Source organism: Leptinotarsa decemlineata, unplaced genomic scaffold (assembly GCF_025532065.1).
Source record: "Leptinotarsa decemlineata unplaced genomic scaffold, Ldec_3_MD MMD2_tig00026340_RagTag_RagTag, whole genome shotgun sequence".
NCBI lineage: Eukaryota > Metazoa > Arthropoda > Insecta > Coleoptera > Chrysomelidae > Leptinotarsa > Leptinotarsa decemlineata.
Window position 1 is genome coordinate 4,041,899 of NW_027412694.1, and position 21,043 is coordinate 4,062,941.

Here is a 21,043-nt window from a genome sequence, read left to right on the forward strand (position 1 = left end):
AACTGAACCAGTCAATTTAAATTTTTTTAAAATCCTACCTACAGTGGATTGCTGTACATGTCTACCAGGATGTCTTGCGTTAAAAATATCAGTCACTTGTCGATGCAATGTGTTTTCACCACAAATTAGCACAATTTCAATTTTTTCTTGTAAAGATAACATATTATTTTAATTTTCATACATTACATTGAATTAACGGGCATTGATTTATTCAGTGACAGTGACGTTTTCTAAAACACATTATGTAGTTTCATATTTTTTCACAGCCTACCCAGTTTTTTTAAATTAGTGTTGTTAGAGGAGTAGATAAACGTAAATACTATGAGTTTTTTTCTTTTATTGAATGGGCTTCAAGAATCACGAAATGATGTTTCCTAATGTTCCGTTTTGTTCTAATTCATATTGTGAGGCCATTTGCTCATTAAAAAACTCAAGTACTGTATAGTTTTGAAAGCCCCGTTGAAACTAGATGAACTTTGCATCAAGTTTGACAACTTTTATTTTTCAAAATTTGTTTTTAACATCAAAGAGGCTCTTAAAATATTATTATATTACAAAAAAAAAAGAAATTCGGTGACGAGTTTAGTTAAAATAAATGATTTAGTACAGGTGTGCTTAAATTTTGATAAGTAGAAAAAGCAGGAGTGCGGAAAAATAGTGAAAATATAAAATACTTATTATGGGTTTGAAACTTGGTGTGTGGGTATAAAATTACAAAAGAAAATGTTTTTATCCTTTGATATTTTTGGATATTTTGAAGAATAATTTTCATTTTTCGATGTTTCTTTTTTTAAATGTCAATTTTGACAGGTTAAGAAAATCACGTGACCTATTTTGTAGACGCCATTTGACATCATTTCTTAAGCAAAATCTACTGCCAAAATCAAATTTCACATAAAACGATAAATACAAAAGTTTCCCATTTGATGCGGACTTTATCGGTGACACTGTATATATATATATATATATATATATATATATATATATATATATATATACAGTGTTTATATATATATATATATATATATATATATATATATACATGTAAACATATAAATTAATCAAATAACAATCTTCTAACAGTGGATTGTAAAATCTCTCAAAATTATAATTACCTAACCGTCATTCTCTCAATATAAATGAACGTAACCTGAGAATGTTCCAGATTTATTCTGAGTTCTCTTTGGCTACCGAAATAGTTATATTCTCTAAAGCATGAATAAGTTGATCCAAATTCTGAAGGCATTGTTTGTTTTGTTTCATAACAGTGTAAATCAGGCATTCGAAGATGATATGAAATAAAATGTCGGCCTTATTACTATTGCAAACGCTGCAATGATTGGCCATGCGTAACTGTGCAAAAGTGCGGGTAACTTGTATAGGTAACTTCAACAGCAGATATGAGCTTGGTTCCTTTGAGGTACTTAGCGTATTGTACATAAATACATGAAAGGGTAATGAGATGTCGTAGAGATAACTATAATATTTCTCTAATATTTCTGTAATTTTTCTCCTAGTGAATTCAAAGAGTGACAAGTCATGTTATTTCAAATTTCCAGAGATCCGCTATCAATGAAAAATTGCTTTACTTGAAGTGCCTTATTATATTTTGCATCAGTCGTATTCATTAATCTCATTTGTTGTTCAAAACAAATCTTGGATAACGATCACTTTCCATGTTAAGAATCTTGTACAGCCAGTTCAAAGTAATTTCAAAAATATTAAGTGTAAGTTTAACTCGTCCCAAAATTACGATATCTACCCGAGCAAATTGCATAATTTTAATTTTTCGTGAATTAACCGTCAGCTCATTGCATGTAGTATATTTTTCTAGAATCTTCAAATTTTTCACATCAATTTCTGAGTGGGCAAGATCATCTAGATATTATAGAGCCAACACGTCATTTCTAGCATCAATGTTCACACCCTGAGCCTGGTTATTATAGATGAATGTTTCTATATGCGTTATAAATAGTACAAATAGAAGGGGGCTCAGAGGCTCACCTGGTAGAACACCAGTTGTTATTTCGAATAATCTAGACAGGCCATCAGAACCTTTCATTTGAATAGTTGCATTAGAATAAAGCATTTATTTTGTATTATCCGAAGAATTTTAGCTGATATCCCCAGCTTGACTAATTCATCCCGGAGTAGGTTATGGTTAACAAAGTAAAAAACTCTTCTTAAGTTAACGAAATTAGCCAATAGCTACACATTCTCTACCAGGCGAAAACCATACTGACACTCTGGCAATACTTTGCAATCATCGACTAATCATCGAATGTATGCATACTTGCTAGTTTGGGCCGACGGCCAATTTACAGGTACCAGGTACTAAAGGTGGGTAAAACTAGTGTTAGAAAATATTATTGAAAATTAATAATTAAAACTGCCAGACTCATTTCGGCGGCGATAATTATACCAGACGCTTTAAAACTTTCAAAAAAAATATCAATGTAACTTTACTAAACACCTCAGTCTTGATTTAAATATATGATACTCAGGGAACTAATTCAATTATTTTCTTAAGCAGCTAGACCGATTGAAGGGGCCTAACATCCCCCCGACATATGTCCGTTTGAGCGTGAGAGAGATATTTATGAATACCGATTTTTCTCCTGCACACACCGTCTATTCCAGTCTTACAGTGTATGTGTGCGCTACTTGGTGTTTAGCATACAGTTTTGTGTCGAGTATTTTCAGTGATATTCCATCGTGTCTGAATGTTATAATTTGTAAAACTCAAAAATTAATTTCAAAGAAATGTTTAGAGAAAGATATCAAACACAATTCACCGTCCCACATAGATATTGTTGTAATAGATGGATTTTTCTTACTTCACATGATGAAACTTGCAATACTTGCAATACTTTTCTCCTTCTATAAAAGATTACGAAAGATCTCTACGACATGAATCAACACAACTGGAGTTTAACATCACCTGATCAAGTTCGACCGCCTGATTTTGGGGAATAATTAAAAAATAAAGGCTCTCGTTAATTTGTTCACAAAACACTGGCTACAGATGAAATGGTACCATTTATTGGTAACAAAAAGATTATTGTAAACCTCCAGAAATGCCACTCTTTTACCGTACTAACAATATAAGTACCTAGTGTCTGATTTTGATGAAAATCTAACATGCCCTGACCATGAAGAAGCTGACACTGAAATTATTCATCGTATCTGTAATATTGATGCTTTATTAGTTTAATAACTTTATTATTAGATGTACTGATACCGACATTACAACAATCATGCTGGTCAATATAAATCATTTGAAAAATTATGATAATTACGGGTAGATATTGACTGATGTTGATATCACTAAGGTTTACGAACATTCAGGACCATCACTAAGCTGTTGCTAGCCAGGATTTCGTGCACTCAGTGGATGTGATTACGATACTGCTTTTTATCACGCTTTTATTAGCTTGACCTGTATGTATTATCGGCATTATTGCTTGATCTATTCGCGGGCAGATGGCGCTATACATAAACTCCTTGATATAATTCGTACTCACTTTACATGTATTTCCTCATTTGAAAAAAGTGTTTTTTTAAACGCGCGCCTGCTGCCTTATTTGTAACCCTCCTTTGCGAACTAAGGAGTTAAAAATAGTTTTTTTTTAAATAAGTTTAAAACAATAACGAACGAAAAATACCAGTATTATTGTAAAAAAAGTGTGTGCGCTTTTTGCCATAGTTTTTGTATATCAAGCTCCCGTCGCTTTTTCCACAATAATACTAGTATTTTTCGTTTGTTATTGTTTCAAGCTTATTTGAAAAAAATATTTTTAACTTTTTAGTTCGATGTTTTTTGAAAGCGTGTTTTTTAGTTTTTCCACGCTATAATTTTATTAGATTTACTATATGTTCAGGCATTTTGTGACTAGCTAAGAAACCATATTTGAAATTCAGCTAAAAAGTGAACCATCTATTTTTACAGCTACAGTTTGTATTCTTCTGTCAGTAACCTGTGCAGACGATAAAAAATGGGTTTGGGACAATAACAGTAGAAGCAGTAGCAGGAGCGCTTCACTAAGGGATCCGGAATATTTTAACAGGTAAATAGAACTTATAGGTTCATTGATACATTCACACGACAAAATTTGACAAGGCTGATATGTGGAGTTCCTGGAAAGTACAATCTCTTGATATTCAAGTAATTTTTGATTAAATTATCTGTTATGATCTTAGGTCATATCATACTTATATGAAGTGGTCATTTCACTTCATAAGTGTCAAAATAACAGCAATAATAACAGCAATAATTTTCAGAAAAAATAAAAAAACACGTCTGCAATAGTATTCAGGGGGGCACATTTTGACATTCATATCTGATGTTTCTTCCCCTATCGCACCCCAGAGCATGTCACTAATTTTTTAATGGATCACTCTATATTGTTTCGCATTATCAGATGGTCCATGATGAGCAGATTTCAACAGAGTATGAAACACATGATTTGCAGGAAAAATTAAAAAAAAACAGGTTAACAATCATACAGGATGCCACATTTTGAACTATTCGTTCTACTGACAAATATGGAAGCAATAAATCGGAAAAAGAATTTTTTTATTAATCCTTGTATCAAAATCTGATGACTGGGCAATGAGAAGAAAAAATTTTTCCACGGTAAATGCTTGACATGACATGCTTGAGAATCTCGGGAGTTATTTCTCTGCAATGCCTCATAATATTTTCTATCAAATCTTACAATGTTGTTGTTCAATCTCATACACTTCAGTCTTCAAATGACCCCATAGAAAGGAATATACAGTAGTGAGATCCGGAGACCTTGGTGGCCATTCTGTAGGACTTCTTCTGCCAATCCAGGGAAATTATCATTCAAAAATGGCCGCACTGGAGCTACATAATGAGGAGGTGCACCATTCTGCTGAAAAATTATTTCGTTTTCGAATAAATATATATCCTCCTCAATTGCCCTATTGATGCACGGTATTATTCGATTCTCCAACATATCCAAATATTCATCACTAGTCAAATAATCATCGATAAAATAAGGTCCTATGATTCCTGTCCAAACATTCAGTTTTTGAGGTCGTTGAGTATGAACTTGAAATTATACAAGAAATTCTGATGCAAGTTGATCCGTTCAGTGAGACTTTCACAAAACTCGATACGTCTATCGAAATCATGTTCGTTCAATTAATGAACTAGTCTAATCTCATATGGATGAAATTTGTACTTATGAAGGATCCTGAAAACATTTGTACGACTGATTTCTGATTCTCAAGATAACTTAATAAGAGATTGCAAATGTTCCTTTAGTCCTTTAAATTCTATACGTGTGAGCCGCTATACTATCGTACCAGTATCTCACTGTAAATATGACAAATTGTATTCTACATCACTATGAATATAACTCCCCCTTTTCCAAAAGTAGAAACAGTACAATAAACACCGATACTTTTGTAGTTGTGTTAGAATTCTCTTTCGCAAAGTTATACCTACAAGGTGTCAATTCGAAAACCTCCCATTCCAAGTACCTTCCTTTAGGTAGAACACGGAATATCACAAAATACGTCACTTTCAATTATGGGGGACACGTTTCGAATAATACTATAAATATGAACCCCTTTCAACCCTCTACCAAGATTAGACGTTACCCACCAATGTTAAGGAAGAAGTGAGTCGAGTGTCAAACTATTTTGATTATCTGCATAAAACGAAAATATGGAAGTTATTAGAACTCAAATGCGGCAGGAAGTGTTCACAGGTTATCATTGAACAAAAATTATTTCATCGACTCCAATTTTAGTAAAAGTGGTACAAAGATTAGCTGGCACTGTTGCAACTATTTCTGGTTCAAGTAAAATGAGGATATCATTCTTTCACTTTCATAGAAATTACTTTTCGATAATTTTCAAAAAGAAACATGCGAATTATTTATTCAGTACCTTATGAACTCTGAGGAAATCAAGTCCGATAATCTCGGAGGTTACAGTTACTCTTCTTCTGTCAATATATCTTAAGTGTCAGGAATCGTACGTTGAAAGGTGAGACCTCGTTAATCTTCAGCTCTTTCTTCTACTTTTGAGGGTTGTCGTTCGTAGGAGACGATAACTGTTCAACGGAAAACAGATTTGTGAATATTTGAATAAACAGACCAAGAATTAACTTTTTTGTTGAGAATATGCGATAATTTCATTTATCTATATTTCAATTCAGAAAATATGAACTACCGTCACTCAGACAGATATTAGACAGAATACAGATTGGAAATAAAAAACCAAAATGAGTTGTTTTGTCAACCAACTATCATTCCTATAAAAACCAAAAGTTTCAGAAAATAAATATTATGTAAGCTGAGAATTAACGAAGTCCCATCTCTTGATGTGCGATGCATTTCTTATGTGGGTCATGGTTTCACAAAAATGTACTTCTATTAAACGTATCTGAACTGAATGTTATGAGGATGAAATGTGCTTCTCAGTTCTCGAAAGTTTTTAATGTTCGTAAGGACCTGATGGCCTCTGCAACAAATATTTTTGAATTCCAGTTTGTATTCCTCTATTCAAAATATTCTTCTGATACTTGGAACTTGTCTGGTTCAACCATTTTTTCCAATGCATTCAGAACCGACTAGTTATTTATATATTTTCATTTGTTCGGAATACTTCATCATCACTTCAAGAACTACCTGAGACTTACATTCCCATTTTGTTTTTTTTTTCTTTTAGAATATCTTCAATCATTTTTGCTCAGTTTTAAACATCTTAGTGAGTAAGAATTTTGTCGAAACTTTCTCGAAAACTTTGACAGTCATTGAGTTTGTCGCTAAGGAGCACAAGTAAAACTGAGTTATTGATTCAATATAAATATTTGAAAAATTTGGTGAAAAATATTTTGCCATGAGAAAAAGCTACTTAAAATACATTTTTTAAGAAGTAGCAAGTGCTTTTGGTTCAATTCCGGCTGTAGGAATTAAGATCTCCAATTAAATAAACACCAATGATCTGCCATCGAAATTCACCTTTTGATTCAACTTTTTGAGGTTATTTTGCTCTTGTACTCCTATACACAAAAAGGAGAATCGATACAATTCTTTTTAATTGAAATAATATCCTGAAAAGCATCACTCTCGGTGCAGAAAAGTTTCACCTAATACCTACTGCCATTTTAGAAAAACTGCTGGTTGAAAAGTAGTAGAATTAAAATTATCTCAGAATTATGTGACACTTTACTTCCTTTCCCAATCAAAATTCTAAGAGTGGAAACAACTCTGCAAGAAATTATTCTTTTTGATTTTTCGTTCCATTTACTGAAACGAAATATATGGCTGGAGAGTTTTTCAATTGACACCATGTGGATATATTAGTGAATTATGACTCATTTAAAAACAAAAAAAAATCTTCAAACTTAGATTACCTGATCAATTCATTAACCAAGTTTAAAGCTGACACATTACATACAACAAAAAACAATTGTGTCATAAATACTTGAACGGAAGTTGTGTTTTGAAGTAGCTCAGAGAAACAATAGTAACGAAGGCTAATCAAAACCAGAAATGTAGCCAACCCTCGAGCCGAGTTGCAACATTTTTCACGAGCCTAACTACGAACCGAACTGCATTTATTTGAGTTAAACCCCGGTTTTTGCTAAACCTCGACATTTCATTTCGATACCGGAACTTGTGAACTAGTGTAGAAAAAATAACCTCTAAAATGGTCAAAGTAGTATCTGATTTTTTTGTACGTTTAAAGTACGCTCAGAAAAAAACCGTGCAAATATTAATGTTACTGCAATATATCCACACACAAATAATTACTAAAAGCTCGACTTGGCTCAATTCGGCTCAAAGCTCGACTCGATTTCAAGGCGAGCTTAGAGGTTGCCTGGAGATTTAAAATTGAGCCAGAATTGCTGCCGAACTACGGCTTTTTTGATATCGAACCGAGTCAAGCCCAAGTCAAAACTCGGCTCATCATAAGTACCATCATAAGGGCCATTCAGGAGGATAATTTTATTTCAACATCAACGTGTCCTCTGAAATTACTGAAAACTGTAATTAAATTTAGATAATTTCAATGTAGGATTGGAATATTTATCAGTACCATCGTTTTTGAATTGTTTTCAAGTTCAACTGTGATCTAGATATACATTTTATTTTAAGGCAGGATGCTTCAGTGAGGTACGAAGTATATGAAAACGAAAGACCTTTCAATAACTATCCAACTAATGGATTCAGCGATAGACCCTACAACCAAATACCTTCCGAAGTCGGATCATCATTTAGACCAAGACCTAAACCCATTTCCAGTGATGGGTGAGTCCTTAACAACCTATTATTCATATTGTGATATATCCTGGTTAATTTACGTCACTTTTCTATATTCCTGACTTTTCTCAGTTTCAGACCAGGAGGCTTATATGCCGAAACCAGTTACGGGTCTGGATATGGTCAAGGTCAAGGTAATTATGATTCAGATGACCGACCAGTTCCAGATATACTTACAGGACCTATTCCTTCGTGGGTGAAAGAAGGTCCATACAAGGAGTTCGATCGATGTAAATGTGCTGAAAAATTCAATTGCAACAGTCCTGGAATCTCCTATGTAAATAAATAATAACGCCATACAAAGACAATATTTCTGAATCACCACACCAATTATTACAGGGCCACTGTGATGTTGGAAAACAATATTGTTGTTATTCTACTACCAAAAAAAATCAACTAGGAGGTCCTCTACCATCAAGACCAGTTCATTCATCTGAAAATGGTATTTTGGTAGGTCCAGGGGGTCCATTCGATAGACCAAATACATTTCAGAGACCTCATTTCGGAAATGGGTTAGGACCAAAGCCAGTAGGATCCTTCAGACCTGGAAGTGGTGGGTTTGGGCTTGGTGGACGACCTCACCCAGGATTTGTAGGTGAATATTCTATCTGGACCAAAAGCAGGGTTTGAAGAGTACCTCAGTTTCAATAACTATAATAATTCTTTTAAAATAAAAAGAAGTGAATGTTGTGATATAATAATTGATTTTTTCATCATATAAAAAAGTCTTTCTACTACAAATAAGCTATTACAGCTATAAGCTATAATTGCACCGCTATTTTCAGGTCAAAACAGCAATTCTCCAGAAAATGGAATACTGATTGGCCCTGGAGGACCTTATGATAGACCCATCCAAGGTTATGACTTAGATTTCAACCCCAGATCAGCTGCAGATGCTTCGAAGAGAAAATCATAATCATCGAAAACTTTTTCCGTGGCATTTTTCTAGAAAGACATTGTGTGAGAGTCGCTGTTACTTGATTTACAGGTTTTCAATCTCCTTTCGCCCAAAAATAAATCAATCTAGATCAACAGAACAGAAGTAACTGCGAATTAGAACTCTGTAGAGTCTAATCAATCAGTAACTAGTCATATTGATAAATATTACTTGTCAGAAAAGATGAATTAATTAAAAAATACTTTATATATTCTTCAAAAATAGTTAACGGTTCGGAAAGCACTCTTAGTTTTACTTCATCCCATTTTATGAGAAACAGCGTTCAGGGTGTACTTTTCAATTTATCATTTAATAATTCGAACAGATTCTATGTTGATCTAAATGAATTGATTCTTCAAATTGTGATGGTTGAGAACTCATAAGTATCAAGGAACATTCCGTGGAGTCTTTTGCAAGATCAACTCTGTTCGAAAGTCGATACAATTTGAAAACTCATCATTGAAATAAGTATTGGTCAATTCCAACAGGGATGCCTCTTCCATCCAACACTGGGAAACGGAAACATTAGTATATATTGGAAGTTTGTGATTCCGTTGAAGGTTAATGATTTTTATCGGGTTGAGAGTTTGGATTAATAAAATTATAATTCCGCGAAAATGCAAATATCAATGAATCATCATCATATTTTTCTAAAGTATTCAATTTCTCCATTTTCTGATTGATTCGCCCGTTACTTGATGAAGATCCGTAGTAATTTCATAAACTAGAACTCACGATTTGATCTCCACAAACTTTATTTGGAAAATATATCACGACATGTTTCACTAACACAGTAGCTTCTTCAACAGTGATTTGTGTTCTAAGTATTTGTTATGCAATTCCACTATTCTTCTGCTTTCCATAACTGCTTAATGTTTGTTTATTATTTTAAATCTGAATCCTAGTTTCTTTATCCAATTCTGAAGAGTTCTATTTCAGTTGTAGGAATCTCATTGCTTTTGTTACAATCGTATATTGTTTTTTTCAATGATTTTATTAGATGAACATCTGAAGGTTTTGGTAATTCCGTAACACATCGCGTCTTGCGTTCATAAGGTTTGTTTTTGACTATTTTACGTACAGTTGAGAAAGGAATTTCGGTCAAATCTGATGTTGCTTGTAATAGTTTGTTTCCCTCGAAACCAAACTTGAGATGTAGATTATTATATACGTTGAAACATAGTATCTGTGTTTCAATATTCAAATGAATACGAATCTTATTCACTGGTATCTCTTTTCCGCATTGTTCACCAGGGCCATTGGAATCACCACACAGAAAAAAGCCTCCGTTGTTATCATACTCGTTATTACTATTGGTACCTGTCCAAGGACGCCACATTTTAAACAGATAACAAAACTTTTAAGTAATTATGACTGCACCAATATCAAATTTCATTACTCAAATCGCGATCAGTTCCTGAAATGAACATTGTCAACACGATGGCTCGCATTCTATTCGTCACCGTTACATGACTCCAAATTTAACTCTGATTTTTACTAAGTCTGTTAGTAAAAACTATCTAATACGAACCGCCAAGTCTACATTCCACGTGGACTAGTTGGCAGCGGCTTTATTTCATTTGAATTGGTTTCTATGGCCTTTGAACTCGCCAACAGCTTCAACTTTGCACTATACCGGTTACTTCGACTATATCAACAATTGCAAGTTATAGGGACGCTGTGGTTGATATACTTCGTTTCTTATGAGCAGATGAGTGTTGCCTAGATGCTCCTTCGTATGCGATGCTCATCTGCGTCAATTCATAAGAGACAATGTATTTCAACAACGTCCGCATAATTTGCAGCACGATGCTTGAAAGTCCTTCTTCTACAAGTCTAAAAATCAAATGCTCCTTTTCATTCATAGTGAAATTATTCCTGATTTTTTTTCCAATTTTCGCTTTGTCTTGCTGTTTTCGGAAAACATTCGATCCTTCTTCTTTTGCTACCATCTGAATCGATCAATTTTTTCACAATTCAATGTTATAATTTTTGCCATTGTATATCAAAAAACTTTCACGATATCACAAATCATGTAATACATCAACAAGAAATGTGAAAATATTGATACATTTCATTTTTTGTTCCATTGTATAACCAAAGAGCAGTTTTAGGATCATATTGTATAATTATTGAGAACTGAACTATGTATTTTATTTGCCGTCATAAAAATTGTATTATTTCACCAAATATTTCATGTCTATTTATTGTACAATGTATATAAAACTAAAAATTATAATATCAATAAAAATCTATATTACACTAAATCATTTCTTCTTCTTACCTTTCTTATGCATTGATTTTTCATTCAAGATATATTCGACTTCGAATATATCACCGGTGATCGGCGTCGATCACCGGTAAGCATGTGTACCAGGTTCCCACATGTGGTTCACTATTGGAATTTGAACGACCGGTATAAAATCGGCCGTCCACAATCGGTGTGTGTGCAATTAGCCTTACGCTAGTTGCACACACACCAATTTTGGACGGCCAGTATAAAATCGGACTATATTTTATTGGTAGCGCGTGCTTGCACACTCACCGGATTCTTATCAGTTAAACAATCAATTGCTTTGTTGTCGTAATTAGCACGCACTACCAGAACGAAGTTAATGCGTAGTAACTTCACCGAGCATTCGTGACTGGAATGGTCGGTAAAAAACCGGTGACTATGCAAGAGTGTATTCAGTCATGTACGCCACAACTTCCCGATACTGCCGGCGATACAGTGGCAGTGGACGGCTGCTCACCGGTATTTTACCGGCGACGATCACCGGTCGGCGTGTGTGCCAGATCCCATTCACACATGTGGTTCACTATTGGAATTTGGACGACCGGTACAAAGTCGGCCGTCCAAAATCGGTGTGTGTGCAACTAGCGTTACGCTAAATTCACATGGTGGTACATGGCGGCATGCTTAAAGGTACTAAGTCATATTTTCGTACATAATTGTTGGATCGTAACATGCAAAACGTCAAAATGAAGGGGAAAACATGATGAAACGAGAAAAAAAATCAAGGATATCAATATTCTGAAAGGGCGCTATCAGTAATAATATATTTGGATTGTCATACAGCGCATGAGGAGACGAAATAATTTTGAAATTTATGTGAGACGCATATTTACAGTATTAGACAAATATTACAAACACTATTTGGAACTACTGGTATGAAAAAAATCATCGCAGAATGGAACAAATAATATATTCGACTTCATTATGCCAAGGAGATTTCAAATCCGTCAAAATTAGACCATTTTTTCAGTTTTCACTTCCGGTCAATTATTTCCAATGAAAATTAGAATCCTCTAGATGTCAAGAAACGTAACTGATAATTCTCCGAAACCAAAAAGGCATAATAACCTATTTACGTTATACTAGGTGCTGCAGCGTCAAGAACACTAGAACATCAGGAAAATCGCGAGGTCAGATCTGAGCTATCTGGGGACCTCGATATACCTGTATGGCTGCTGTACCCGACCATGACCTGTACCTCTCAATGCATAGAACGCAGGTCTAGCGACTGGAACTGCACCATGAGGTAGTTCATGGTGATGAGCGGAGCCAAAATTGGGACCGCCACAATACCTATTGACTAACAATATCCATATTCGTTATTCAGATGCAGTAACTTCATTATTCATTTTCGGTAAATTGTTTCGTTGCAGACGTTTATGAGAATATGGCTCCGTTAATGGATTCAGTAAAGACCATAGGATCAAAAAAGCGGTAATAGGTGTAATTCGTGAATGTGACAAAGGGGGCTCAGTGGCTAAGGAAGACTCTAAAAAATGCGTCCCGCCTAGAAAAGAAGCATTATATTGAATCGGCGTTGTGACATTTGAGAAGTCTGCAGAATCATTGAAGGCAGTACAAAAGCTGGAAGAAGGGCGAAAAGGTACAAAAGAGACTGCGAAACCTAGGGTTCATCTAGAAGATTCCACCTCAGGTTTCGGGACCAGGATTAGTAACGGCGTCACTGATTTTAAACATGAAGATCCTGGTGAATTTTCAAAGGACTGTGAAGTGTTTTTCAATGCCTCTTCATTCTTTGGAGAATGAAGATGCAATCAAGGTGAATACGACCTTTAGCATCGGATTTGAACTTGCGAAAGGAAAACAAATTTCAAAGTAAATCAAGTATTCCACCACATCAGATACTCCAATTCATCGCACCACAATTTTCGATTTAGGGTTCGAAAAAAAAAATCATCACCCCACATTAGAAAGAACTGGGAGAGTTTCAAGAGAGAAGCAGTGGCTGGACTCTACATGCGATAACGAATTAAGGAGTTAACATCAATTAGTTCACTCCTCAACTTGGTTCCCCATTTATGGATGTACCACACGAAATTGCACTGAAAATAATCTTGTATAAATATGAAATATTATAAGGTTTGGTTTGCATGGGCCGTAACTTCGGCACTTCATCCAGTTGAAGACGGTAAAAATACTGATCGTATACAATATACGAAGTCAATTCGAATGGCATGAGAACTGAATAGTTACCGAACGTCGATAGTTTCTTTGTATGGCATGGGCGGCGTGGTATAATTTTTTTTTCAAAATCAATTTTATTTTTCATAAACCTACATGGAGTTTTTTCATTAGTAGTAAAGAGTAATGATGAAGAAAACAGTTTGTACTTACATGAAGATTAAATAGAACTTCTAAAGAGTCATTATCTGAATTTTCGGAGCTTGAATCTGAATTTGGGGTTATAATAAAGGGATCAATGGAAGATGAAGTATATTTATTCATTCTTCTTTTTCTATGACACACTGAACACATTTCATCCATTCACCACTGTGGTTCATTTCATTAATAAACCTTTGTATATTTTCTAGTACGGAATCACTATCACTAGATTGATTATAATTTCACAGTTTTTTACAGCAGCCCAAATCATCTCAATCGGATTCAATTCACAGTAATAGGGGGAAAGAACAGAATACAATCTTGGTGGGGCGCAAACTTACCTACATAAAATTCAAGTTGAAAGCATTAAAATAATAGCATGTCTTGAATTGCAGTGATAAGTAGGTTATCAAAATCAATATATCTCACCTATTGTTGTAATTACAATGATAGAATAGAACAAAGATCCTGTAAGCGTCCACTGAACCTTGTTTTCGTCTTCTATCCCATCCCACCCATCCTTGTTCATGGCATCCAATAAAGAATTCTCGAATGATTTCAAGTATTTTTGGACACCCTTCGTGAAGTTATCTTGTTCCAAAGCATTCATATTTTGGGTAAAGTTCCAAATATATTCGGATACGTTTTCTCGGATTCGATGAATACCACGTTTTATCTGAAAAAAAATATTAATATGATGATCATTTTTATTATAATATACAATCATAGTCAGCACAAACAATAAAATATGCGGCATCACCAAAAACATCGTTATTCCTTTATCTTCTTACAAAAAGATGTCTAAACCAAAAGAAAGATTTCCTAATGATGGTCTTGTCAAAAATAATTTCAATAAAACCCTCACAGTATTTCGTAGTTATGAATATTTTCGGTGAAATATTTATGAAACAATAATATTGTCAATTCGTCGTTTTGAAGAATATTGTGGATCGCCACGATTCCTCGATTCAGATTTTAAAATCTCAAAAAGTCAAATAACAGATGTTTGGTATCTTTTCAGCTTAGAATTATTCAAGGTATCAAATTTCTCACAAGAAAAATGTTTGTGATGAGGTGAAATTTTCAACTATAATTATCATACTCAAGTAACACTTCGATTTTCACATGACAGTTTACAAAACCTCAACACATGTTTCGCCAGACAATAGTTTTCTCAGGCGTGTTCATACGACCCAACTCTATTCAGGAATTCATATACCAATTTGAGTCATATGACTCACCTACTTGATGGCACTAATTATACTTGAGTTTAGGTGTGAACTAATTGTAAATTGAAACATGCAAAAATAAACATTACCAATCCGTTAAATGGACATGTAATAAACGAATTACCAATTTTCAAATTAGAAACAGTTCAACAGAGGGAAACAATTCAATTATATTTGGTCATTCCAAAGATTGAATTTCAAACATTTCTTGTCTAAATGGAATATGTCAATGATATCTGCCTTGTAAACTTCATTCCTTTAACAAAACTATGAAAATAAGCCAACTACCAGTTCTATCCTCCTTCAAGAAACCATAATAAGCAACATAGGACATTGACATACTCTAGTATACCCAACAATAATATCGCTCGTTTTTTTGAGAAAGAAATAATATTTCAAAATTCTTCATTGAAGATAATACTCGAAATTGCTTATTATTTGAAATGTTGTACCTTTCAAATTTCAGAGTGTTTTTTTGCCCTGACGAAAGTTATATTTTTTACCCATTATTTCTCATCGTTCTCTTATAGAAAATGAGTTTTCATTAAATGTGGACAATCTGAATATATTTCAAAAATAATGTTTAGGTTTTAGTTTTTCCATTTGGCTGTTATCATTAGTTCATATATCAGGTAACGCCAACGTGATTGACATGATAATAATTTACTCAAAACATATATATATATATTCATATATGTTACCACTTTGAATTCAATTTCTCAATTGCGAACTGAAATCCTTCTTCTTATTAAGAAAAGGTAAACATTCCCAACGAAATTAAGCCCTATAGACAAAATACATATTTTTACCAATTTCCTCGTATTCTTCATTTTGTAAGAGTATTGTCATATTTGCTTCTTTCCAAAATGGTACCGAAATTATTCCCAAATCATCAGTATCCTTTGTAGAACAATGGATAAGCATCAAGAAAGGGGCAAAATAAATAACGGTATAAAACTTATTACAAAATATTGCACTTATGATATTGCATTACTGAAACTAAAACTTCAAACTTTTTGTTGAAAGCTGATAGAAGTATGCAATATCCTGAAAAAACGTTGTATGCCCAAACAAATTCGTGATAGACCCCGTCAGCAAAGAGATAAATCTGGTTAGGTTTGCAACGCAGGTGAAATATCTAGCTATTATCCTTTGATAAAAAAACTAACCTGGGACGCTCATTTGGAAAAAGGGTTACATCAAGCCCTATGGAGATGTCGAAAAAATTGTGTGATACCTTGGGAATTGAATCCAATTCATTAAATGTATGTGACAACTGTCAGACAAATTCATAAAAAACAACGTTTGAAAAATAGAGTTTGGAACTTTGTTGGCATTAGCACAGTATAGAAGTAAACACCAGTAAGTTCACTCTCCGCCATATTTGGGTCAAGATTCCCCACCTCGAATTTTATGCGCGGCCGAACTACAGCGCAACCGAGTGCATCTGAGGCGTTTACTAAGCGAGCCAAATTGAGGCATGGAATATTATTACAGAGTGAGTCGTTGTAAGTGGTGGTTTTGTATTTGTGAAAAATTTGTGTCTAGTTTCAAAATGAGCAAGTGTCAAGCTGTGGGTTGCTGTAATTTGCAGGGTGATGTCGGCATTCATTTTTTTCGATTTTCAATTGACGAAAAAATGTATGTTTTTCTATTATTTAATATGTAAGATTGAAGTAATGAACATATAATGAAAATCATAAAATAAATTGTTATAGACCATATATAGTGAAGTCAATAATATCCAGACTTTTTATTATGAATTTAATTTGATGAAATTGAACTTTACGAATATAATATGCCTCCAGTTCAACTGGAAATCCACATAGGAAAATAATTGTTGAACATATCAAGTTTTGATTTGTATCTGTAGGAAAACAATTACGTTCACTGAAATATTTGCAAAACCAAAGTATCAAATGTATATTCAGATAACCTTTTTTTGAGCCTACTTTCAATTAATATGTTCCAGATAATTTACTGAGAAATCTATATTTCATATTGAAGTTTTGATTCACAACAACCAACCCAATAATTAAAAAAATATTTCAAAACAAAATGAAATTTTGCAAATGCCTTAGTGGTCTTGGCAAAAGGCATACATTCGAACCGGAAACAGCCTGTTGCATACTTTTTTACCAATTCATCCACATCAATACTAGATATAAAAATTATTGTGAATGAAGCTCTTAGGCAATTATCAAAAATTGGATTGAGAGGTAGGGATATCATTGGGTGACATTCAAGTTTTGGACGATACAAGAAAGTCACATAGGAATTAAAAGACTCCGATCACGATAAATCATACCAATTTGATCTATATTTGATGACAGAAGAAGAAAGACAATCAGCTGGTAAAGTAGAATGTTTAATATGTGGAAAATTTTTCAAAATACGAGGATTGAAAATCCACATGCGAAAAGTGCATTCTAATTCAATCGATACTACAAGTTCCTATGAAAATTCCAATTCCGATAATGATTTCGAAGAAGAATTTGACCCTGGAAACAAAGAAGTTCCATTTCATATCCATTTATCTAATTTGAGAAAAGATATACATATTATTAAACGTATTCCGAAGGCTGCAAGGTTGCTCTCTGCAATTACCCTCACAAAATTAATTAATGAATGTGTATCCAGGAATTCCTTCACTGCTTGGAAAAATTTGCACATGTTTGCTTATAAAAGTTTTAGTATTCAGAGAACTAAAGATAATTAATCGAAAAATTTCAATCACAACAATACTGAAGATAAATTTGAATAGTTTCAATAATAACATTACGAGATCGACTAATTGTTATGCCAAAATTTCGAATAAACATAAAATTATAATGACATCCTTAAAAAACAAGTACTCTCGAAAGTCTGTGACGGTGATATAACAGCAGCTGTTAGATTTATCTGTTCTACTGATAGTCCTGCTGAATTTGATTCTGAAACATTGGAAGAATTACGAAGTAAATATCCTGCTTTTAAAAGTTTATACAATTCTGGACAATATACAACTTCTCATAGTCTTCTGGAAGTTACAAGCGTAGATGTTCTCAGAGCAGTGAGATCTTTTCGCACCGGTTCTTGTGGAGGTCTTGATTCATTGCGACCGTATCATATTCGAGATATGCTAAGCTATAGTTCCGGTAGTGGCGAACATCTTTTGAATTCTTAAACGAACCTTTGCAATATGCTTCTTTCTGGAAAGGTATATGGTGCTTCTTTATGTGCATTAAAGAAAAAGACTAGCGGTCTACGTCCTATAGCTGTTGAAAATTTTTATCGACGTTTAGTAGCGAAACTTACTTGTTTCAATTTACGAGAAAGTCTTGGAAATCTATTTCGTCCCCAAAAATTTGGATTCGGAACAAATGGTGGTTGCGAGGCAGTAGCCCATACTGCACGATGTTATATTAATCAAAACACTAACACAGTTGAAAAAGTTTTTCTGAAACTTGATTTTAAGAATGCATTCAATACTATAGACAGGAATTTCATGTTACATTCGGTGGCTAACGCCATACCAGACATATATCCTTCTATTGAACAATGTTACAGTGAACCTTCTTTCTTAATATTTGGTAACGAAATTATAATGTCCGAACAAGGATTACAGCAGGGAGATCCACTTGGACCACTATTGTTCTATCTTTCTATTCATCATATTATAACTAAAATATCCACTGAATTCAACGGCTGGTATCTGGATGATGGTTCAATTGGTGACAAAGCAAATGTGGTATTAGAAAATTTTCGTTACACAATAGGTCATTCGAAAGACCTGGGAATTGAACTAAATTTCGAGAAATGTGAACTCATTTTTCTGGATAAGCAGGACCCTAACATCATCGATCAATTTAAGCTAATAGCTCCTAGTATACGAGTGATTGAAAAACCCAATTGGTTTGTTTCTTGGTGCCCCATTATCTGATGATGCCTCAAAATTTTGTTTGGAAGAAAAATTACAATCACTTCGTGTCATGTCAGGACGTTTATCTATTTCACCAACACATGTCACATTCCATTTATTGAAGAATTCATTAGCCATTCCAAAATTATCGTATACTTTGAGGTGCAGCCCTACTTGGCATGACGAACAGGGATTACAAAATATCGATGACGAATTAAGAAGGATGCTGAAACTCGTTACTAATAACCGTATCGAAGACGAAACTTGGTTACAAGCATCACTTCCAGTTTATAGAGGAGGATTAGGAATTCGTTCAGCCACTTCACTCGCTTTGCCATCTTTTCTGTCCTCATTTTGCAGTGTTTCCGATCTGATAGAAATTATCTTACAATACCCAAAGCCAATATCTGATTGTGTTTTGATCGGGGAAAATCTCTTTGGGAATCTAGAACTGGCCAAACAATGAAAATTGAAGACATGAAAAACCAGAGGGCATGGGATAAACCATTACTAGATAAAGCAACTAGTATTTTACTGAAGACAGCTTCTGGCACTTCAAAAAATAAGGCTCGTCTTCTCGCAGTAACTGTGAAAGAATCTGGTGCTTGGTTAAATGCTGTTCCTGTAGCATCACTTGGGACTCTATTGGATGACGACTCTTTCAGACTTGCCATCGGATTTCTACTTGGTACACCACTGTGTGTTCAACACTTGTGTGAATGTGGTGCATTTGTGGATGAATCAGGTACTCATGGGTTGAGCTGCCGTTTTAGCGCTGGTCGTTTATCTCGCCATTATGCAATAAATGATCTAATCAAAAGGGCTTCAACTTCAGCAAAAATTCCTGCGATTTTAGAACCCATAGGCACAAGTCGAGACGACGAAAAACGGCCGGATGGAATAACACTTGTTCCATGGAAAAATGGTAAATCTCTTGTTTGGGACTTTACTTGTGTAGATACATTAGCAACTTGCCGTCTTCCTGCTACTTCTGCGAAAGCCAGTGCTGCTGCTTCTTTAGGAGAAAGTTCCAAACTACGGAAATATCAGAATTTGGGAAATAATTATATCTTTCGCCCAATAGCTATTGAAACGTTTGGTGTTTTTGGCTCTGAAGCCTTATCTTTCATCAATGAAATTGGAAAAAACGTAACCGATGAAACCCACGAATCAAGAGCCACATCTTTTCTCATTCAGAAAATTAGTATAGCCATCCAAAGAGAAAAATGCAGCTTCGTTTTTCGGTACTCTCCCTGATTCCAAAAAACTTGATGAAATATACTTGTTTCCTGAAAACCAATTTCATAAAGAAAAGAGAGGTAATAAGAAACCACTTTATGAAATTAAAATGAAAGCATATGGAAATAATACTTTTTCTCAGCAAAATTCTCAAATGGATTTCAAAGATATTTCGGATTGTTCAGTGATAAATTCTTCAGTTAAAACCTTTGGGTTAAATGGTTTAAAAAATATTGGTAACACTGGTTTCATGAACAGTGTAATTCAATGTTTATCAAATACGAGATGGTTATTGGAATATTTGAAAAAGGATGAATTCATGAAAGATATCAATACTAGTATTTCTAGTATGAAGGGTGCTTTAATCAAATCGTTTGCAGAAGTCATCAAGGAGTTGTGGTCAGAAGATTCATTTCATAAAGTAGTAAATACAGCCTCCTTAAAAAATCAGATTCAAAGTTTTGCTCCTCGATACATGAGTATTTCTCATCAAGACGCCCAGGAGTTTCTCCGTTATCTTTTACAAGGATTACATGAAGAGGTTAATATAATTAATGAGTAACCTAAACCAATCTTAACGGAGATTGACGAAAAATTGAGCGACAGCGGAAATGCACAAGAGTCATGGCTCACATATTTGAGGATGCATAACTCTAAGATTGTAGATAATTTCGTTGGCCAATTGAAATCCACGATGAAATGCACACACTGTGGATACTCTTCAGTAACATTTGATCCTTTCTGGGATTTGTCTGTATCCATACCACAAAGAACCGACCAATTGAGTTTGTGGCA

At 34.2% G+C, this 21,043-nt stretch overlaps 2 protein-coding genes across 4 annotated transcripts in view; one reads left to right on the forward strand and one right to left on the reverse strand.

The window, feature by feature from the left end:
- LOC111516565 (uncharacterized) overlaps positions 1-11,519 on the forward strand; it is a 28,321-nt gene extending 16,802 nt beyond the window's left edge. For both annotated transcript variants that reach the window (XM_074183692.1, XM_074183691.1), the window contains exons 2-6: positions 3,950-4,067; positions 8,139-8,291; positions 8,376-8,580; positions 8,643-8,898; positions 9,089-11,519. In XM_074183692.1, the coding sequence (XP_074039793.1) occupies positions 3,950-4,067; positions 8,139-8,291; positions 8,376-8,580; positions 8,643-8,898; positions 9,089-9,219 (863 nt within the window). In that variant the 3' untranslated portion in view covers positions 9,220-11,519. The remainder of the gene's footprint in view (positions 1-3,949; positions 4,068-8,138; positions 8,292-8,375; positions 8,581-8,642; positions 8,899-9,088) is intronic.
- Positions 1-21,043, reverse strand: part of galene (potassium two pore domain channel subfamily K member galene) — a 144,843-nt gene that overhangs the window by 108,918 nt on the left and 14,882 nt on the right. For both annotated transcript variants that reach the window (XM_074183690.1, XM_074183689.1), the window contains exon 2: positions 14,309-14,555. In XM_074183690.1, the coding sequence (XP_074039791.1) occupies positions 14,309-14,555 (247 nt within the window). The remainder of the gene's footprint in view (positions 1-14,308; positions 14,556-21,043) is intronic.